At 42.8% G+C, this 17,717-nt stretch overlaps 1 protein-coding gene across 17 annotated transcripts in view; it reads right to left on the bottom strand.

Annotated features, from left to right (window-relative positions):
* Positions 1 to 17,717, bottom strand: part of LOC102959813 (phospholipid-transporting ATPase IB) — a 609,397-nt gene that overhangs the window by 294,339 nt on the left and 297,341 nt on the right. For all 17 annotated transcript variants that reach the window (XM_042984757.1, XM_042985236.1, XM_042984810.1 and 14 more), the window contains one exon: positions 16,061 to 16,233. In XM_042984757.1, coding sequence (XP_042840691.1) covers positions 16,061 to 16,233 — 173 coding nt within the window. The remainder of the gene's footprint in view (positions 1 to 16,060; positions 16,234 to 17,717) is intronic.

The raw sequence follows: 17,717 nt of genomic DNA, 5'->3' as shown, positions 1-17,717 counted from the left end.
TCTTCTTATAAGGACACTGATCCTATAGGATCGGGATCCCACCATCCTAAAAGACCTCATTTTACCTTTATTACCTCCTAAAGGCTCTACTTCCGAATACAGTGACATTAGGGGTTAGGACTTCATATAAATTTGGGGAGGACATAATTAAGTCCTTAGCACTTGAATCAGATTTACTTTCACTATGTCTGTTGACGTGGCCTAACACTAGGGGAGTCACTTAGATCCTTTTCACATATCATCTCTCGCCCCTTTGGGCCCTCAGAGCTTTAGCGAACCAACAGGACTGGCCTTGCTACGGGTAGCCTATGGATCCTACCCTAAGGGGCCTTACTACTCAAGCAAGTCTGACCTCACCCAAAGCCCTGCCTCCCACTCATCTTGACAAAGGGACTGCGTTATGGAGAAACCTTTACCTTCCTCAACACTTTTTTCCTGCTCTGAGTGTGTATCTAGAAAGAGGAGTGTCCTCCAAGACCAGTCTTCTGGGGTCTGGAGTCCTAGAGGCCATGGCACTAATCGGTGAGGATCATTTCGACACCTTGAAGGTGCAGACCCGCAGCGTCTGTGCAAACCAAGAGGAGTTCGGGAACCTTTCTCCAGTGGGGGAACTGCTCAAACAACCCTGGCTCAGAAACCTAAAGTCCAACAGCAGACCAGTAAATACACGCTATTGAAGCAATAATAAGTTGACAGAGGAGAGCATGCATTTTGAGTGCCTGTTTAAGGCACTACTTTATACGTCGGGAAAATTAACATGGGAAAGGAAGTACCTCCTCAAAGTCAACTAGGAGACATTCGCATTTCCTTCTGCAGTACAAATAAATAAACGGTGACAAATAAACAAAAGGTGACAAACGTGTTCTATGAGTGAAGATGGCCACTGTGACTCGTGTCCCAAAAGGACATGGCATCTAGTCTTCTAGATTGCTCCAGTTGTGATATTCATAGTCCTTCCAAAGTCTCACCCTTCTCAAATCCAGCCTGGTTCATCTAAGAGGCAACTGTTTGCCCCCTCCTCCGCCCGCCATGTTTGAAAACTTCCATCATTATCTGCAAGATACAAAGGGAGCTCACCTTCATGAGAAACCTTGCCCTGAGGAGACAAATGCCAGTAACAAATACTGAACTTCCAGCTTTATGGTACTTAATGTTCCATCCATTCTTGTCTTCTGCACGCGTGGTTTTGTGTGTTTTCTAAAGTCACACTCCGTTTAGTCACAGTACTTTCTTCCACCAGAGACGTATGTGAAGGGAGACCATCAGCAAAGTCTCTCTTACTCATTTTCCTACCGGAGCAGCACAAACTAGAGTGACCGATCCAGAACGCGTGTTGCATAGATGCTAACTAGATTTAGTCCAGGGGGAATCTGGACTCGAGAGCACCCACCTGCACCAGACTCGGCAGCTGCTGGAGATGATGCAGCTCCTAGAAATGCTGGAAATTAATCCCTCCACCAGCATCCCCTCTGCCATGGCCCGTGTTACAGCTTAACGTCTGTAACGTTAAGGGCTGTATCATTAAGGGCTTAACGTCTCCCCCATCCTACCAATCTTCCTACATTCACTCCCTCGCTAAAAGTTACTGATTCGAACTCCTTAATGACCGCGTATTTGGATCATAACCCATTGCAGGAAGTCTAGAAATCCAGCCCAACAGTTTGTTGAATACCTACTATGTGTCAGAGACTCAGGCTACCACCACCCTACTTGAGGTCCCCATTGTCGCCGAGTTGAAGAATCGAAAGGGCCTCGCACCTCGCAGATACACTCTGTTTTTGGCCTTCATATTGAATCTTCCCTTAAGCACATGCAAGCTCCGTTCATCTGCTCTGAACCCTTCAGCTCCTCACCGTTATCTTGAGAGCAGTCTTCCAGCATCAACTCTGGAGCTGGGCTGCCGGGGTTCAAACCTTGGACCTACTCGTTACAGCTACAGGACTCAGGGTAACGTCCTCAGTCCTCTGTGCCTCTGCTCTCCAAACTCTAAAGTAAGGACCCTAAGATTCTTCTCTGCAGGACCGCTTGAAGGATTTTCCGAGGTAAGAGATGTTAAATGCTCACAGGCGGTCTGGACACAGTGACGACTTGAGTGTTAGCGCCACAGTATCATCATCAGTATTTCCCCCCCAGACACACACCCCTGGAGCTAACGATGCCCCCTCGCTTCCCAGATTTGACTTTTACGGCACCTAATGCTGTCATCTGCGCTGCCATTTGCCCTTTATGGGCTGGCCCTCCCGCCACAGTCCTCTTTGCAGGCAGAGGCCGTGCCATTTGGGCTTACGCATCAACCTTCATCAGGAGACACTTCCTCGGCTGGGCCACCGTGCAGAGCCTGGGCGGGCCAGCGAGCCGACTGGGGGCGACGCAGTTACCGGGTCCATCACGCGGAAACCAGCTTGTTCCAAAAACATAACAGGATAAGATGCATCGAAATCACCTTAAAATAGGTCTAGAAGATGTGGGAAAAGTCCTCTTTCTTCCTCACAATTTATCTGAACACCGTAATACTTAATCTAAAGAAATCTTTGACTTGAGACGGTCTTAAGTATAATATAGAAATGCAAGGCACCCAACAATGGAATCATACCAAAGACTCTTTGCAGCTGTTTTCAAACAAAGGAAACACAAAACTGCAACAAACCCCTACCTTGTTTCTTTAGCTTCTATCATTATAACTATCTTTAACCTTCATGAGGTGTTGGTATTAAAGCATCCGTCAGATACTATTCTTTAAGTAGCTATGTTTATACAGACACGTGTTAATACACAACTACAACCACAGAGCGATATAAATTCAAATCCCAAGTGTTGTTCAAATAAATGAACATCAATCACCACTTATTCTTTTCTCCGTTTCTAAAAAAGCCTTCGCTACCTTCTATGTTAATCTTATATTTGTTCCCAGATTTGAACATTCAAAATTCACATCCTGATGTGAAGCACGGAGCTTGAAAAACCATTGAACATACCCCTATGCCCATGTATTCAATTATCTACAAATAAGCATCAATCCCTGTCATTATTTTCTATTGCAGGAAAAAGAAATACCCAATATATATTTGTCATGACTTTACAAAGAGAAAACACGAACTTAACGGTTTAGTTATCTGTGAACTGGCAAAATACCGTGATAACAGAGGACTGCTAATTTCTCAAGCTCCAATATTTCCAAACAACACCTACCCACTAAGACAAATAAAAGTAAGGGGAAAATGCACAAACGATTGACAGATGGTTTCAACTTGGCACTTGTATATTTGAGAAAGGATTTTCTTCACGCTGGTGTATTTACTCTGGTCTTTAATGACCGGTATGTCCAAGTGGTGAAAGGGCACCGCCATGAATCCTTGCTTCGTGGGAGAAAAATGCTCACTCTGTTTTTCTCAGATGACCCAGGTGTCAAGACTTTGATGGAGTAGCGAGAGACAGAGGAGCTGTCTGTGTGTCCATCCGTCTGTCCGTCTGCCTGCGTCTCTCCCATTTGCTGGCCTATCAGGAACTAAGCCACTGAGGACCGCTCAGCCCCCGAACTCCAACAGAGCTCAGTTAGCGGATTAACAAGAAACAACAGAAACCAAATCTTTCAGCAGAAGCTCTTAGTCTCTGCTGACCCAGCAAAGCGGTGCAGATGGCAATGATAATCAAGCTCAGAAATCGCCAACCATAAAATTTAAACCAAGCCCAACTTCCGAAATTTGGCAACTTAAGTTAGCTCCATCAACCTGAAGTATCTCATGTTGCCAATTTACCTGTGGCCCTAAAGGGGGCTAAAGAGAATAGGAAGAATTCTGAGACACAACGAACGGAAACATTCCTTTCTTGCCAGGTATTTCCTCTCTAAAGTTAAACAAGTAAGAAGCTGAATCAGAGGCACTTCAAGCAGAGAAGCCTTCCTGCCATGGTGACAGCACGGACGGACCTGGAAGACATTGTGCTAAGTGAAGTCAGTGAGTCACGGAAGGACAAGTACCACTGCACGAGTCCGTCTATGGGAGGCACATAAAATAATCAAAGGTATAGAAGTCCACGAATGGTGGTCACCAAGGGCTGGGGGGAGGGGAACTGGGAGCCGTCGCTCGATGGGTAGAAAGGTACAGTCACTCGAGAGCAGGTTCCAGAGACCTGCCATAGCGCACAGTGCCTACGGCTGACACTAAGGTGTTGTGCATTTAATAAGTTATTAGGAGGTGGAGCTCCTGCTGAGTGCTCTTACTGCACCCAAAAACAAAACACACAACAATCCAAAAAAAAAAAAAACCAAAAACCCACAAAAACACTACCCAAACCAAAGGGACACAAGGGAACTTTTGGACGGGATGGACAGGTCCATTACCTGGCTTGTGATGACGGTAACAAGAGTGTATATACACGTTCAAACTCAAATTGTACGTGTTAATTAGATGCAATTTCCTGTATACCAATTATTCCTCAATAAAGCTGGAAAAACCACCAACCGACCAATCAACAAACAAACCAGAGAAGGCTGCAGTCCGCGAATAGTTGCTAACGGTCGTCTTGGTACTTCCTGTTCAAACTGGAGGACAGTTAAGCTTCCAGGATGGGGTATTCCTTATGGTTTTCAAAGTCATAGGAGGAATACTGGCTGTCAAGATCAGGAAAGGGAAAAAGCACCGATAATTGAGCAGGTACTAAATGAGGGAAAGTGTCAGATGTATAGGCAGGAAACTGGAAAACATAATTTTCTTTGGGACCAATTAACGTTAAGAGCTACTTTGCATATGCTCCATCAGAAAGGTGTCAATGTTGGCAGAAGAAGGAATTTTTTCCTAATGAAAGTTAACATGACACTTGTATTAATGAAACACATTCTGAACTATTTCACAGGAAAAAGAAAAAAAAAACCCACCTTAAACACAAATACTATCACAAGGCAAGACTTGGGGATATAAATATTCATGACACATTCCACATGTTTAGTTAGGCTCTATTCTTGACTTTTTTTTTTTCTCCTGGTTTGTTTTTCTAGGAGGAAAGATGCCAAATATTATGAGCTTCTACTTCAGAATTTTGGACCACGGTTTGACCTAACATCACCTTGTTTCATTTGGCAGAGCACTGTTGTCAAAAATGACACGCGCTGATGAATTAATCATTCATGAGAAGAGGAAGAGGAAGAAACACAGGAAAAAACTTGAAAAGTGATGTGTCTACAAGCTCTCCTGGCGCCTCATCTGGGTCCCAATGTGTTGAAAGCGGCAGAGCGGAGAGATGGGAGATCACACAGGCCCGATTACCATAATTCTCAGACTAGTGCCTGACGAGAAGGAAGGGCCTCGTTACTTCCATTGTCCATTTTGTATCTGTGTCGACGACAGTGTGAAGATCAGAAACCAAGGGGAACTTTTACCACAAAAACCACGTCTCAGAACCGTTCAGAAGGACAGCTCTGCGAGAGAAGAAAAGTGGTATGGTAACACCCATTTTATAACCAAAAAAAAAAAAAAAAAATTTTTCCTAAGAAATGTGCTCACAACTCTCAACAACAGCCAAATGATGGAAAGAGCCTAAATGTCCATCAACTGATGAATGGATAAAGAAATTGTGGTTTCTATACACAATGGAGTACTATGTGGCAATGAGAAAGGACGAAATCTGGCCCTTTGTAGCAACGTGGATGGAACTGGAGAGTGTGATGCTAAGTGAAATAAGCCATACAGAGAAAGACAGATACCATATGGTTTCACTCTTATGTGGATCCTGAGAAACGTAACAGAAACCCATGGGGGAGGGGAAGGGAAAAAAAAAAAAAAAAAAGGAGGTTAGAGTGGGAGAGAGCCAAAGCATAAGAGACTCTTAAAAAAATGAGAACAAACTGAGGGTTGATGGGGGGTGGGAGGGAGGGGAGGGAGGGTGATGGGTATTGAGGAGGGCACCTTTTGGGATGAGCACTGGGTGTTGTATGGAAACCAATTTGACAATAAATGTCATATACTGAAAAAAATAAAAATTAAAAAATAAATAAATAAATAAATAAATAAATAGAAATGTGCTCGCAATTACACAGCACACTATTAAAAGATCAAACCATATTACTAAATGCCCCCTGCTAGAGATTTCTGTCATGTCAACATGTCACAGGTGCTAACTTTTAATTTGGATTATCTAACAGATTTTCCTACAGAAGAACTTTCTGTATTTTAAATCTTATACTAAAATATTTGCTTCTATTTTGTCACAAGTACTGTATCTTCCCACCAAAGCAGTTTGCTAGTTCAGGACACAAGTAACCAAGTTGACGGGTTAATTTATCTTTCGACTTTTCACCTCTAGGAACTACAGATAAATATTGATAATATGTCACTTTTAGCCGGAGGAAAAAAAAACCCAGAAATCCTTCATAGTCAAGAGTTGATACTATAGAGTGACTAGTATAAATTACGTCCCGCAATAGTTATTTGAGACGAAAACAGTCCTCCATTTCTAAACGTGTCATCAAAATCGGCTTTGATTCCAAGATGTTTAATAAAATGGCTTTTTTTTTTCTAAGCTAGAATTACTCAGAAAGGGATTCCTTGTTCTATTAAGATTGCCAAGTTCCCACATATGCCAGTCTATACAATGATTAAATAAGCTATTTCTCTATGGTACAGAATCTACATCAATCTAATTTTCATTCTGAGTAAATAATGGTGAAACCTGTGGACGGAAAACATTTTTTAAACGGTGGGCTTTTTGGACGTTGTTTTTATTCAACATGTTGCTGAGGAATCATAACATCTGAGCACACTCACTTTGAGCACAGCAACAAAAAGGCCAGTTAGGACCAAATAAAATTGCCACAATCACTCAAATAATAGCATTCATTTTAGAGCTCAATGAAAAAAAAATACCAAAACAAAACCCTGTCTAAGAATGAATTCTACCTTAATTGCATTTAATCAACAAACGGGCATACATGCTAAGCTATAATACAAACAACCCAAGGATAGGCTTACACCCTCGACAAGTTAATAATGTTCTCTGGAACGAAATGTCAAAGGTGGAAGCTGACTTCTAACTAAACATGTATGATGCTGAGAAATCGTATCATGAAAGAAACTAAAGAAAAGTTTTATTTTTGCAAGTGTATGATTGGCCCCCTACCAATGTGGACGCCAACCAAAACACAATTGGTGGTACAATTCTAATTAGTGTGTCTGAACTCTGTTTGGATAGAATTCTTGTGTGTGGTTCACAGGCTGAAAGATACCACACGCAAAATGCATAATGTTCTAAGATTTCTTATTATCCATCATGCCTCATTAATGTAAAAAGCTAAGCTGGAGTGGAGACCAAGGGGAAAGAGCCAGTTCTTTTCCACCCTAAGTCTGAAGGTAGGGCCAGTGTACAGGTTCGGGGATGCAGGCTAAGTGAGTCACAGGCTTCCGAGAGTCCGGAAAACAAGTATAAGGTCGAACCAGCCGTGGAGATGATACACTGTCCCTGACTAAAAATGCTGTGATTTCTTTTTCAACCCCGTATGCATCCTGCCACAAAGTAATCTCTCAACTGCTCCCCGTTCTTGGTGGGGAAAATAAACCCCAGACCAAGCTGGCCGAACGAGGGGAACACATCTGTCCCAGCAGGGAGTGAGCTCCTGACCACATCTCTCTCACTCCCAGTCAAATAACTTCCCTTTCTTAGGTGAAGGGTACAAACACTTCTGCCAATTTCTACGTGGCTTACTCTTGAATTGCTATTTTATGGAAATCATCAAGTGTCTTCGCAAAGATTTAGCTATAAAAATCTTATGGTAGTGATATTCCTAACAGTAAAAAAATAACGTGTTAACCCAAATACCCAACAATAGGAATAGATTAATCATGGTGTTTTCATAACAGAGGATTAGCAAGCTTTTAGAAAACATTTTATATCATGATTTCACATAGAAACTAAACCTTTATAACCATCTTTAAGGCTTATAACCTTTTTCGCTTCACATATTGTAAGTAATCTAAACCACTTCTGATAAAAATTATTTTAACTGAGAGAGATCTAGATTTAAATATCAACTGCTAACCGTGATGAACTCTAGTTGGGGGGATTGTGAATTCTGATTTCTTTCTTTTCGCTTATCTGAATTTTCTATTTTTTCCCTACGAGAAATATAAATCACTCTTCAAGTTAGAAAAATAAACCCAAAAAGCTTTTTAGAAACGTCTGCTATGCCCAATCTGCTTCTTTCTCTTCGCCGTACTTCTATGGTATCATGGTAGGTTCACACATGTTTATCTTTGAATCTACCCTGAAAGGCAGAAGTCGAAACACACCCAAGAAAATAAATGACGTCTTCTGAAACCCTTCATTTGCACATCCACCCTGCTGTGGTGTTTTCCTCCCGCTCCACCTCCTGCCCAGAGATATACGGTCCTAAATCACATCTGCTAATATGGTGGCACTGGGGACAATGAGCATCACCCGCACTTGTGGGGGACCGTGGCGGGGCCACAACTTCCTCACAAGGGGAGCCCTGACGATTCTTTCATGACTTTCTTCCTGACGATACATGTTAACATTTTCAATTTCTGAATGTTCTCAAGAGGCCAAAGACCCGCCCCATCCCAGGTCTGTGCCCACAAAATTTATCTCCGTTTTGACAAAACTCAAGAACGTCGGAGGAAAAGGAAAAATGAGAGAACGTGAAAGACGGTAGTTCCAAGGACACAGGGAGGAAAGAACAGAGAACAGAGAACTCCTTCTTGAACATGTAAAAAGTGGTTTACACGTTTCCTACGTGACTTCTTGGAGAAAGACAAATCCTACCAGACCTTATGCTAAATAGGTTCACACAAATTCTTCAGGTGGAACGTGTTCAAAGCAAAAACTTCATATAAAACTCGAGTCCTGAAGTAATCAACACATGACCATAAATTAGCTGCCACAGCCGACTACATGATTTAAGAGCACGGGCCCTGGTACTGTTCGTATCCAGGATAAACTGACAATGCCTCCCTTGCTTTTTTAGGTGAAGTCATGGAGGAGACACTCTAATTTTTCTGAGGCCTTTATTTCTTCTTTATGAAAACAAAGACAATATTTACCAAGGATCAACAAATGAAGAGAGTGCAATTTTTGATTCAATACAATAATTTACTTATATGGTTCAGGCTTGGTTTTTTTTTTTTCTTTCTTTTTTGAGAGAAAGAGAGGGAGAGAGAGAAAATCCCAAGCAGGCTCCCTGTTGTTAGCACGGAGCCCGATGCGGGGTTCAAACTCACGAACCGTGAGACCAGAACCTGAGCCGAAACCAAGAGTCGGACGCTCAACGGACTGAGCCACCCAGGCGCCCCTCTATGGTTTCGTTTCTTACAGGTCCCTCAAATACAGAACAGTGCCTGTTATGTTACCAAAAGGCTCTGGTAGCTGTGAGGTGCGTGGTACCATCACCTGGGACAGAAAACTCCGAAAACTAGTGGGGAAGCCCAGAAGAAATGAGGCGACGCATAGACCAGGGATTGTGACTAATTCAGCCTACACATTTTGAATTTAAGGTATGCCAAGGTCAGTGTGAAAAAGTCTCAGACACGGGGGTGCTGAAGAAAGGGGTTATGCTGGACATGCTGACAGACTGGGGAAGTCCTCTCCTCTCAACCCCAAATACTCACTAGAATCAAAGTTGGGGATGGGTAGCTTGTATAATCCCTAGAGTTCTGATTTCATTGTTCTGGGTAGAGCCTGGGAAGCAGTCTTGTCTTTTTTTTTTTTTTTTCTTTCTTCTTCTTTTCCACAAAGATTTAATTCAAACAAAGGGCACTTTCATTCAAACTTTTGTTTTGTTCATTCAACATACATTTCATTTAAAATGGATGAATTCTTTTATTCATTTTTTTAAATGTTTTATTTATCTTTGAGAGAGACAGAGAGAGAGATTACTAGCAGGGGAGGGGCAGAGAGAGAGAGGGAGACACAGAATCCGAAGCAGGCTCTAGGATCTGGGCTATCAGCACAGAGCCCAATGTAGGGCTCTAACTCATGAACCACAAGGTCATGACCTGAGCCAAAGTCAGCCGATTAACCGACTGAGCCACCCAGGTTCCCCTTCATTTGTTATTGTTTTTTTAAGAGAAAGTTCATATAACATAAAATTAGCCATTTTAAAATGTAACAGTTCAGGGGCGCCTGAGTGGCTCAGTCGGTTAAGTGCCTGACTTCGGCTCAGGGCATGATCTCATGGTTCATGAGCTTGAGCCCCGCGTTGGGCTCTGTGCTGACAGCTCGGAGCCTGGAGCCTGCTTCGGATTCTGTGTCTCCCTCTCTCTCTGTCCCTCCCCTGCTTGCACTCTGTCTCTCTCTCTCTCAAAAATCAATAAATGTTAAAAATAAAATAAAATAAAACTAAAAAAATGTTAACAGTTCAGTGGCATTTAGTATATTCACAACCTTGTGCAACCATCTAGTTCCAAAACGTTTTCATCACCCCAGAAGGAAATCCTGTACGCATTCAACAATCACTTTATGTTCCTTCTCCCGTAGTCCCTGGAAGTGACTAATCTGCCTTCGTCTGTATGAATTTACCTATTCTGAATATTTCATATGAATGGAAACATATAATGTGATCTCTTGTAACAGCTTCTTTCACTAGGTATGTGTTTGAGGCTCATCCATGTAGCATGTGTATCCACGCTTTTGCCTTTTTATGTCCAAATAATATTCCACTGTATGGATATACCACCCTTTGTTGATCTATTCATCCATCAGGGGACATTTGGGTTGTTTCTACCTTTTGGCTGTTGTGAATAGCGCTGCTATGAACATCAACATACAAGTATCTGCTTGATTACCCGTTCTTGATTCTTTGGGTTATACGCCTAGCAGTGGAATTGCTGGGTCAGAGGATAATCCTGTATTTAAATTTTTGAGGACAAAAATTGTTTAAGTTCTCTAGATGGTTCAGGATAAAGCTGGTGTTGTGACTCACGAACGGAGAGGATGAATGGGGCCCTGAAAAAAAATGGAACGCACCAGGGAGAAGATGTGGCGGGGGGGTGGTATGACGAGGCCAAGGCAAAACCTTGGAAACAGGACACTTCAAAGGCTGCTGAAAAGATCCCTTAAGGAAGACATGTAGGAAAAAGAGGAGTCACAGAAACATGAGAATCCAGCGGGGGGAGCCACTGACTTCAGCTGCTGAGGAGGAATCAAGAAAGAAATTGAGAATCTTTGCATATGGCAAGATACAGGTCACTGGAGTCGGGGACCTGCTAGTTTCTCTGAGGCCCTGCTTACAAGGAGTCGGGGCCCACATAAGATGTAAAGTAGAAGATACGTGAGTCCTGCCATGTACTCTTATTTACTCTTTGCTCTTAACAGGCACAGACCATGTCACTATTCTCCCGGACACACGATGCACGTATCAAGCCTCTGACAAAAATGTGATTAGACCAACCAGTTTTTACCTCGATAGATAATGTGGCAGGGTCCCTGGCAGATACAACAGTAAACCTCAGGAGATTTCTGACCTGTACCTGTTTTGCTGACCATGTAATGACCTTTCTAGGATTTTTAACTACATGGAAAATATTTTGGGTATAATAAGGTATAATTAGCTAAATGTGTGTGAGTCTAGTGTCTGCAAAATAGGTAACAAATTCTTACATTATTTCCTCTGTTTTCTGCCTAAAATATTGTTTTCGCTTAATGGTGTTATCAGTTTTTATACAACATCCACCAGTCTCGGAATCAACGTTGACAGGACACGGGGCTTCACGAGCTCACTGAGGTTATTTTCTGAAAGCAATTATTTTCTTCTATTATTAGAGAAAGGGGGAACTTTTACAGTGATTACATTTTAAAGATGAAAAGTGAGAATTAAGGTCAACCTTATGTTTGAAGTCATGTTAAATTTAATTTACGGTTAAATTCTCAACGAATAGTAAGCAACATCTGAAGTACACGAGTGCTTTTTTTTTTTTTTAAAGTAGGTGTTGATGTTCTTAAAATCTTGAGTGTGAAACCAGCCAAGAAATGTTTCCTAGAGTAGCAAAAGTGATACGCTCTCCTTTTTTCAATTAGTGTTTCTATTTTGTAGACAGTAACAGTATTTAATTTGAAATTTCCTCTTTCTGTGCCAATTCCAGTTGGAACTCCTTCCTGTGAAGTCTTTGAGTGCACAGCTTTATGTGATACACAAAGCCCTCTGAAAGCAGCCAAAGAAAGAAGGGGGAGAAGATGTTTTTCTTTAGTATCAAGCACCTGGCAAGGAAGCGGCGTGTTCCTGTAAAGCCTTGAAGGCATTCCTGCTCTCCCCGGAGAATCCAAACGGACTCGTTTTGATTTCCCTTTGAAAAACCATGAAGTGAGAGCACGTTTGCTTTGATTTAGTTTACCAGACTTGCCCATGTTGTTTCTTGTTGCTTGATTCTGCTCACCGACAAGTCAGGGTGATGGCCCCTTGACCCACTCGCGGTTGGCAAGGGAGAGGGACGTCCTCACCATGACTTCTGGCTCCGGGTGGAACTAGAGGAACAACCCCCTAGTGCTGTGGGCCTCGCAGAAACCAGGTACCTAAGTCGGCAGCTTTACGGCACAGACACAAAGGGGAAATTATGAGAAAAGAGCCTTTCACCACTACTCCTTCTCCACTTCTTGCCATTTGCCACGTCCCTGAGCTAACGGGCCCAAATGGAACCCAGGGAAGAAAGCACAGTATCAGCTGCTTCAAAAAGACAGGATAGAGGGGGCTCGTGGGTGGCCCAGTCCGTTGGGCGTCAGACTCTGGCTCAGGTCATGATCTCGCGGTTTGTGAGCTCAAGCCCCACGTCGGGTTAGCTGCTGTCAGCCAAAAGCCCGCTTCCGATCCTCTGTTCCCCCTCTCTCTACCCTCCCCGCCCCCCCACTGCTTGTTCTCTCTCAAAAACCAATTAAAAAAAAAAAAAAAAGACAGGATAGAGGCACCTGGGTCGCTCAGTGAGTTAAGCCTCTGACTTTTGCTTTCAGCTCCGGTCACGATGTCACAGTTGTAAGATCAAGCCTGCATCCGGTGCCCCGCTGGCTGTGGAGCCCGCTTGGGATTCTCTCTTCCCTTGTCCTCCGCCCCTCCCCTGCTTGCTCACACCCACGCACCTACAGGTGTGCTCTCTCTCACAAAAAAGACTAAACAAGTAAAACAGGACACCAAGACACAGGATGAAAGAATAAACAGATCAGGTGGACTTCATCAAAATTGAAATCTTTTGTGCTGCCAACAATACCTTCAAGAAAATGAAAAGACAACCAACAGAACAGGAGAAAATATTTGTAAATCCTATTTCCGATAAGACAGTCGTATATATACGGTGAACATAAAGAACTCTTGCAACTCAACAAGAAGACAAATAATCCAACTTAAAAATGGACTCGAACAGACATTGGCATGGCCGTTACGCACATGCAAGGATGCTCAACATGATTCATTTTTAATATTTCAATTGATTTAGTATTTCAATTTTTCTCTTTTATCTATGTTTTATAATTAATTACTATTAGCCATCAGGGAAATGCAAATCAAAACTATGAGATACCACTTTATACCCACTGGGCGAAACAGTGAAAAAGACACATAACAAGTAGATGGATATGGCCAAGCTGGCACAGTCACAGATTGCTGGTGAGAATGTAAAAGGGTGTAGCCACTTTGGAAACCGGCCTGATGGTTCTTCCAGAGATCAGACATAGACATACGAGCTGACACAGCATTTCTGCTCCTTGAGAAACGAAAACAGATGTCCATACGAAACGTATACATGAATCTCCATTGCAGCATTACTCATAGTGGTCAAAAAGTATAAACAATCCAAGGTAATCAAGACGGATGACTAACAGTGGTATATCTATACAACGGAACGTTATCCAGCTACGAAAAGGAACGACGTACTGATATATTCTGCAACACGGAGGAACCTTGAAAACATTACGTTAAGTGCAAGAAGCCAGAAGCAGACCCCATCTCATATCCTTGTATTCATACGAAATGTCCCAGATAGGCAAATCTGTATAGACAAGAAAGCAGATTCGTGGTTGTTTAGCACTGAGCGAGGCTGGGGGAGGGTGGAGGAGGATGGGGATTGACTAACAGGAGAAAAGAGGGTTTCTTTTGGGGGTGGTTAAAAATAGTCTGAAATTGGTTGTGGTCATGGTTACAACACGTCGTGAGCAGCCTCAAAGACACTGAACTATATACTTTAAAGGTGAATTGTATCTCAAGAAAATTGTTTAAAAGAGAGAGAGAGAGAGAGAGAGAGAGAGAGAGAGAGAAAGGGAGACCATTATAAAACTCGGAAGCCTGGCCTTTCACGTCCAGATGCTTAGTCATTCCTCACTATTCTGGGTCCCTCTTACCGTGCCAAGCTTCCGGACGTAGAGGTAACACGCAGCTCCCATTCACTGTTGTAAACACATTTGAATCTGTTCCTCACCCTGGGGTCCTTGAACATCCTACAACCACAGCACAACAGCTACATTCCTCTCCACCACGGAGGCCCCACCGGCCGCCACCCCGGCTCTCCTTGGCCTTTGATGACATGTTCCAAATTACGAAAAGGGTTCAAGAGAGAAGGATAAAATGATAGAGAACTATCAGCATCCAAAGACGGTTCAGGGTTCTGAGTATGTGTACTCACGGGAAAATGGCAACAGATTTTTTGGTCTCCAAGAAGAATCCCAAGACTCACTAGGGTGGGGAGCAAGGTTGGAGAGGCAAGGGAGAGACTTTCCTGTAGCTGTCCCCCAGAGTTGCCGGCCATCCCAAACAGGCAGTGTTACGAGAGGTCTGGGTAGAGAGGTGTGGCAGATGATGTCACTAGGGCCTTTTAGCCAGGCAGAAACAGCACTGTCACTGTGACAGCCATTATTCTGAACGGACGACGCTTGAACCCACAAGAGGCGTTCTTGAAGCATCAATGCGGTGAGGAATTTAAAAGCATCCTGATAACTGATTTCTGAGAAAATACCCAAGGAAACAACGTATAAAAAACGTGTAACCCTAAAATAGAAGAGCAAGCACAGATCAGATTATTAATCCAAGGATTTGGACGGTGCACTGAACCATGTACCAGGCACTGCCCAAGGACAGTAGTTTCGGAGATGGAAAGCTCTCCTCTCAGCTCTCAAGTCGTCTGCTGCACAACCAAGGTGGTGCCGCTCATCTTTCTAGTGTTTTCTTTATAATCGTGACCCTCAAATCTCTATCAGAATTGGACCTTGCATGGCCAGTAGCCCTCGGAAAGTAGCAACGCCCACCCTCAAAAACCTTCCCAGATTTCCTGAAAAAACAACCAAGTCCCTCACCTGAATGCTAATACAGCACTGTGTGTCAACTAACTGGAATTCACATGAAAGCTTAAAAGACAACAACAAAGTCATCTGGCTGGGTCCAAACACAAAAGCTGGTATGGCATGGCCCCCACCAAACCTCCTTACTGAATAGAAATACCTACTGTATGTCAAAAAAGAGGGATCCAAATTCCTCGAGTCTTGGAGATTGAGCCCAGACATCCAGAACCAAAGAACCAAGTAGCTAGGGCCTTGCCACACCTGCTCAGGGCAGACTTATTCCAGTTACTCTCCCAGGGCGAGTAAGACTGGAGGCCCCAGCTCTTCTCTTATGTTTTTAGGAGACAACAAACAAAACTGTAAAAACCACTAACTGCCTTACCTAAAATCTGTGAATGGATGGTTAAGTTAGTATTTTTATTTTGCTTGTTTTTTTTAATCTGTTTAAAGTTTTTATTTATTTTGAGAGAGAGAGAGAATGAGTACAAGCAGGGGAGGGGCAGAGAGAGAGAGAGAGAGAGAGAGAGAGAGAGAGAGAGAGAGAATGAATCCCAAGTAGGCTCCACACCATCAACACAGAGCCCAACTCGGGCCCTAACTCACAAACTGTGAGGTCATGACCTGAGTAGAAATCCAGAGTTGGATGCTTAACGGGCTGAGCCACCCAGGCACCTCTATTTCGCTTGTTTTCCTTTTTAAATGAAACTTTACCCTTAGAATTTCCATGCATTGTTTTGTTTTTTAATAAAAGCACAGGTTACAGCCACATTGGAACGCGAACCCCGCACAGTCTGCATCTGCTTACCTGCAGCATATGACCGCCTTACACGAAAGCGCCAAATCCAGGAAGCTTCTCCTGACTTCAAAGGACAGTGCGTACTTCAGGGTGTGGCCATCGATGATGAGGGCCACATCGTTCTCCTTGCCCAACAGATTCCCAAGGTCGGTGCAATGCTGCGTAATGGCTGCCCTTGTTGCCTGAAACGAGAGTTGGGGGGCGGGGGGCATGTGTTTAGTATTTCAAATTTTAGGTGTTTAATATGTCAAAAACAGAGTGCCATACCCATTCTAATGTAACGCATACAGAGTCCGATGTGGCACGTGTCTGGAATTCGCTGGAATGCCTGCTAGGTCTGTCGTATGGATGAACGTATCCCCTTTAATGATATTTACATTTGACATTTAAAATAACCTACTCTAGTTACAGTCCAGGCCGAGCTACGGCATCCAAATTCTTCTCCGTTGGAATTTTAATTGCTAAGGTTCTGAGGACAGTTTTTCTCCCCACTCCTTTATACTCCATATGGAGTTTTCTCAGTGCCTCTAGAACAGGAGACTCCATACAAACAAACGGGTGGTGGTGTTGTTTTTTTTTTTTTTTTTTATTTCCAAAAGATAAAGGTGCTAAAACTTAAATGGCAAACATTTCTCAGTTTGCACAAGATAATCTTTAAAGCCTCCAAAAAGTATTAGGGGATATAAAATTAATACAAAAGATTAATTTCTCTTCTCTGCTGAGATCTTCAGATTAAACCATTTCTCCCCATGGGTCGTCACAAGAAGAAACAAACTGATCATGTTTTTCATGTTCCAGAAAATATTTAATCAAATTAAACACTTTAAAATAATATGTTTTAAGATATTAGTACCAGCCTAAATAAGCACCTTGGTGTGATGTCTCTTATCAGATAGAACTAAAGCATAGAATCATTCTTTGGATTAAAAAAAAAAAAGTATGTCTGACTTCCCAGTGAATTTATGACTACGAGTAGGATATCTGCTTCAAACAGAAGAATAAAATCTCTGGCTCACAAAAATATACGGTTTAAATGAATCGGGGAAACACAAAAGTCTGCTGAAATTATCGCCTGGACGACTGTCCTTTGGCTATTAAGCTACATTTACATATAATTGATCCACACGATAACATCAATTACCGTCTTCAAGAAACATGTCAAATGGACAGGAATCTTTCCACCGCTGGTTAAACTGAGCATCAGCTACTACCACAAAGTGGAAAACAGGTTCTACTGTCTTACGGCTCAATTTTCATTCTCAGTAAGAGACTTCCAACAACACTTATCGGAAAGATGTATTTGAGGCATAATCGTGGCCTAGAGCCCCGTTCTGGAGTCAGATGGCCCAGGGACTGGTCCCAGCTCTCCACTTATTACCTCTGTGACCCTGGGCGGGTTACTTAACCTCTTTAAACGACGATTCTCAAGTGTCAAACGGGGCTAAGGATACTTACCTCACAGCACTTTTGTTATAAACAAATGAGCTAATCAGGGCAACCTGCTTAACACTGAGCTTGGCAGATAATAAGCACTCAATGAAGCCCATTCTTCCTCTGGTTACTACCCTACATCTAGGAAAATACACAGTTGGGCTACTTTGGGCAGTGAATAAATGCCATTGCTGCTGACAATGCCTTCCTTGTCAGCGTAGTGACATAGGCATAA

This window comes from Panthera tigris, chromosome A1 (assembly GCF_018350195.1).
Source record: "Panthera tigris isolate Pti1 chromosome A1, P.tigris_Pti1_mat1.1, whole genome shotgun sequence".
NCBI lineage: Eukaryota > Metazoa > Chordata > Mammalia > Carnivora > Felidae > Panthera > Panthera tigris.
Note: the sequence above shows the minus strand (reverse complement) of the source record. Positions and strands in the feature narration are given on the sequence as shown.